The 4440-nt window shown below is 52.4% G+C and overlaps 1 protein-coding gene across 1 annotated transcript in view; it reads left to right on the top strand.

The window, feature by feature from the left end:
• MDGA1 (MAM domain containing glycosylphosphatidylinositol anchor 1) overlaps positions 1-3573 on the top strand; it is an 87259-nt gene extending 83686 nt beyond the window's left edge. Inside the window, exons 15-17 of the mRNA XM_007939416.1 lie at positions 2062-2192; positions 2373-2481; positions 3482-3573. Of these exons, the coding sequence (XP_007937607.1) occupies positions 2062-2192; positions 2373-2481; positions 3482-3573 (332 nt within the window). The remainder of the gene's footprint in view (positions 1-2061; positions 2193-2372; positions 2482-3481) is intronic.
• The last annotated feature ends 867 nt before the right edge of the window (positions 3574-4440 follow it).

The following is a 4440-nucleotide window of genomic DNA, read 5'->3' as shown; positions in this document are numbered from 1 at the left end:
TGCTACTCTGGGCGGGCCTGAGTTTCCCCTCCTCACCTAATCCCTTCGGCTGATTGCTCTTCTGTCCGGGTTCAAGGCTTTTATCCCCTTTCTCCTGCTCTTCCGGCCTGCTACTCTGGGCGGGCCTGAGTTTCCCCTCCTCACCTAATCCCTTCGGCTGATTGCTCTTCTCTCCGGGTTCAAGGCTTTTATCCCCTTCTCTGCTCTTCCGGCCTGCTACTCTGGCGTCCCTGCGTTGTCTGTCCTCACCTGCAAGCCAAAAGCATAGCAGTGTTCAATTAATTGAATGAAAAAAATAAAGGAAGAAAGGAAGGGAGGAAGGGGGAGAGAGGGAAGGACAGAAGGAAGGAGGGATGGAGTGAGGAAGGGAGAATGATGAAGTCCTTGATGACCTTGATAACTTCTAACCCTGAGATTCTATGACAGTCCTCAATGACAGTTATGAAAGGTTCTTAATTCAATCAGCAGTTACTGGAGAATCAATAGGAATTTGACACAGGCCTTCCATAAGGAGTCAAATAGAGAAGATGTGAATCCCCCTAGCTACCACACCACAGCAGAGAGTAGTTTGGACATGGGGAGCTTCAGTTTAAGTAAGAAAGAAGTTAGAGAAGTCCCTTTGTGGCTAGCTGGTTTCCAGAAAAGCATTGGGCCCCTCCTGGTCCACTGGTTGCTGGTTGCAGCCCTCTTGAGGACCCATCTCCTGCCAATGAGGGTGCCCCCCATGCCTTGAACATTTGGTGTGCTCCTCACCCCAGGCAGGCGTCTGCTGCTGGGGAGAGAGCTGTTTCTTGCTATCCTGGTCCTTCTCTTTCCTCCTCTCACACCCCACCTGGCAGCTCTGGGCACCAGCTGTCCCCAACCCTTGTATGTCGCTGGCTCTCTTTGGTCCAAGCCAACTCCTTTCATCCCAGGCAGGTAACATTTGGTGGCTCTCCCTCACTGCGGTGTCTCGATCTGGCATCACAGATGGTGCGGCTTTGTTTGTGGGCAACGCCATGGAAATGTCAGCCACCAGACGCCATCTAAGATTAATTCCCCTTCCCTCTGAGCCAGGTCTTTCATGCCACTGGGGCTCAAGGTGGCCTGGGAGAGCCAGAGATAGGTTGTTGACATTTCCTGGGTGCTCTTAGCCAAGCCATGATCCCCTCCTTCTCTTCCAGTGCTCCCTAGCACCGCCAGAATTCTGAGCCCCTATGGCTGTGGGCACATGAACTCAGCACCCCTAGGCTAATGCTTCCAACATTTCATTTTCACTACTTTTATCACAGCTAAGGAGTCATGGTGGCACAGTGGTTAACCTCTCAGCTGCTAACCTAAAGGTCAGTGGGTTCAAACTCACAAGCCTTTCCATGGGAGAAAGATGTGGCCATCTACTTCTGTGACAATTAAAGCTTTGGAATTCCTATGGGGCAGTTCTACTCAGTCCTTTATGGTCACTACAAGTAGAAATCAACTCAACAGCAATTTTTTTTTTTTTAATGTAGCACTAATATCATTCTTTCAATCAATTTACTGTTTAGCTTTGTCTTTAGCAGCAATAGTAGAGAAGTTCTTAAAACACACAGATAAAAACTGTAAAGTCCATTCCTGTACCTTCACAGAAATCATGTCATATATCACATACCACCAGGAGTATGTGTTGCACTCTTTAGGAATCCTGCTCTGTGTTCAACATAGACCCCACTGCTCTGGGACAACTCTTCTGTCTAGGGGGTGAAGGGTGTGTGTGTGTGTTTTCAGGGACTGGGAGATTAACTGATTAGCAGAGAAGGGAAAAAATGGAGGAACATTTGCAAGTTGTCCTAATGAACTGAAGTTCTACTGCTGTCCTTTCCCTGCCCATGTTGAGGTGCCCCCTTGGTTAATGGGACATTGGGTCAGTCTGAGCATGGGAGAAGATCCTATCTAGGGGGAGGCTGTTGTGATGTCCACACTCTGGACCCCACCTCCTCCAATTGGGACAGCACTGTGGGCAGCAGTGGGAGCAGAGGGCTTGGTGACTATGGAAGGTGCCCTTGCCCAGACCTCACAGCCTCCTTCTCTGCATACCCACCACAGGCTCCCTCAACCTCCTGGTGCGATCTCGGAACAAAGGGGCCCTGGACACACATGCCTGGTCTCTTAGCGGCAATAAGGGCAATGTATGGCAACAGGCTCATGTGCCCATCAACCCCAGTGGGCCCTTCCAGGTGAGTCTGCCTCTCCCAGGCCCTCTCAGGCTTTGGGTGGTTGCTCTGGACAGAAGCTCTGGGCAGGAGAACAGGCAGGGTAGGGGGGCTGCCAGGTAGGTTGAGGGGGAGGGGTGGGATGGGGTATCTCTGAGCCCAACAGAACCTTCCCAACCCCTACTCCCTACTCTGTGATCCCAGATTATTTTTGAGGGGGTTCGAGGCTCGGGCTACCTAGGGGATATCGCCATAGATGACGTCACAGTGAAGAAGGGAGAATGTCCTCGGAAGCAGATGGATCCCAATAAAGGTGCAAGATGGGAAGGGGGGTGGGGAGCAGAGTCTGCAGTGGGCTTTGTGGGTGGGCACTGTGTGTCAGGGCGAGTATTTGTGTCGGAACGGAGTTCAGGGTGTCTGAGTGACTCTGTGTACCTGTGAGTGTGTGACACAGCCTATGTATTTGGTGCCTACCTTGGACCCCACCTGGCTCAGGTTATGAGGCACCTGTAGGACAATTAGAAGACCCAGTCCTTGTCCCCGTGTGAGATTACTAACTTATTTGCAATGTCAGAGTGCCTACTGTGTGTGTGTCTGAATATATCTCTATGTATATTTTTGGGTCCAGGTATGAACGTGTGCCCTCCTTTAGCCAGGTCTTTCTAATAATAATAGCTTCCATCTCTGGAGCAAATACCAGACAAGGTACAAAAACCTGGGTATGCATGATTGCATTTAATCCTCACACCGGTCCTTTGGAGGAGGTCTTACTGTTAGACCCAGTTTATGGATGAGGAAACTAAGGCTTACTGAAGTCAAATAAATTGCCTTAATGAACAGTAGTGCAAGGATTTTTAATCCCGATAGGCTGACTTAACCCCCATACCACACCACCTCACTTCTGTGCTTGCGAGTGGGTCTGTGTGCATTGAAGGCACGCAATAGGCAGTGCCTACTTCAGGCCCCTCAGAGTAATGGGACCCTTTCTTGGCCCATTCGACGCACTCACACACACACACACACACACACACACACACAGATATATTAAAGCACAAATTTCTATCCAACCTGCCATCACCTTCTTTACTATGGAGACAGGGGACCTGCTGCCTGAAAGGTGTCTGCCACCCCAGGTACCTCGATGCAACATAAGCCTCACCCTGGCTGCATTTGTGGTGTGTTTCTGACCTTCTCCCTGTCCCCTCACTCAAGGCTGACCTCTAGCCCGGAAGTGGGGCAAAAACTTCTGTGGCCTGCCTGCCTTTGGGAGCTGACTGCAGCCCTGGCTGTTTCCTTTCTCTCTCCTATTGCAGTGGTGGTGATGCCAGGCAGTGGAGCCTCCTGCCAGCTCTCCCCACAGCTCTGGGGCCCCACGGCCATCTTCCTCTTGGCGTTGCAGAGATGATGAGAGCTGCGTGCCCCCCCTACCCCACCCCTGGCACACCAAAGTGTCCACATCGTACCAAAGACTGACCCCTGCCAGCCGGGGTGCACAGGGGCAGGGCCAGCCTGCCAGGGAGGGGGCCTGCATTGGCTGCGAGGATGAGCAGAGAACAAGAACAGAGGCCTGGCACTGAGGCCTGGAGACGATCGTTCGACACACTCACACTCACACACACACACACACACACACACACACACAGCTATATTAAAGCACAAGTTTCTATCCAACCTGCCAGCACCTTCTTTACTGTGGAGACGGGACCTGCTGCCTAAAAGGCGTCTGCCACCCCCAGAGACCTCGATGCAACATAGGCCTCACTCTGGCTGCATTTGTGGTGTGTTTCTGACCTTCCCCTGTCCCCTCACTCAAGGCTGACCTCCAGCCCGGAAGTGGGGCAAACACTGAAGCTCCTCCCTTGGCCAGACTCTGGGACTCCCTGGGGTTGGGGAGGCAGGGGTCATGAGGGCCAAGCGGGACTTGGTGAGCTCTATGAATGTCCCCCATCCAGGGGATGACAATGAAGGTGGGCTTCCTGTCACAGAACTCTTATTTCCAGAGTGAGGGCTGGATGACAGAGACCCCAGGTCACCCTAGATGCCCCAGCCTGTTCCTGGGATGTCAGATTTCCCTTTCTCACTGTGCCCCCTTTCAAGGGGCCCAACACAAGGTCTCAGGCCTGGGCAATCTGAAGAATGACAACCCCCACCCCACCCCATCCCTGCAAGCAGCTGGATTCCTGCGAGCACATTCTCCACTGGAGTTGGCTGGCCTAACCTTAGCCCCACCTGGGTGTCAGAGGAGCTGGGAGATGGATGATGGCCAGGAGGT

Source organism: Orycteropus afer, unplaced genomic scaffold (genome assembly GCF_000298275.1).
Source record: "Orycteropus afer afer isolate SDZICR_OR568_19922 unplaced genomic scaffold, OryAfe1.0 scaffold00059, whole genome shotgun sequence".
Taxonomy (NCBI): domain Eukaryota; kingdom Metazoa; phylum Chordata; class Mammalia; order Tubulidentata; family Orycteropodidae; genus Orycteropus; species Orycteropus afer.
The sequence above is the reverse complement of the archived record's forward strand: the minus strand, read 5'-3'. Positions and strand labels throughout refer to the sequence as shown.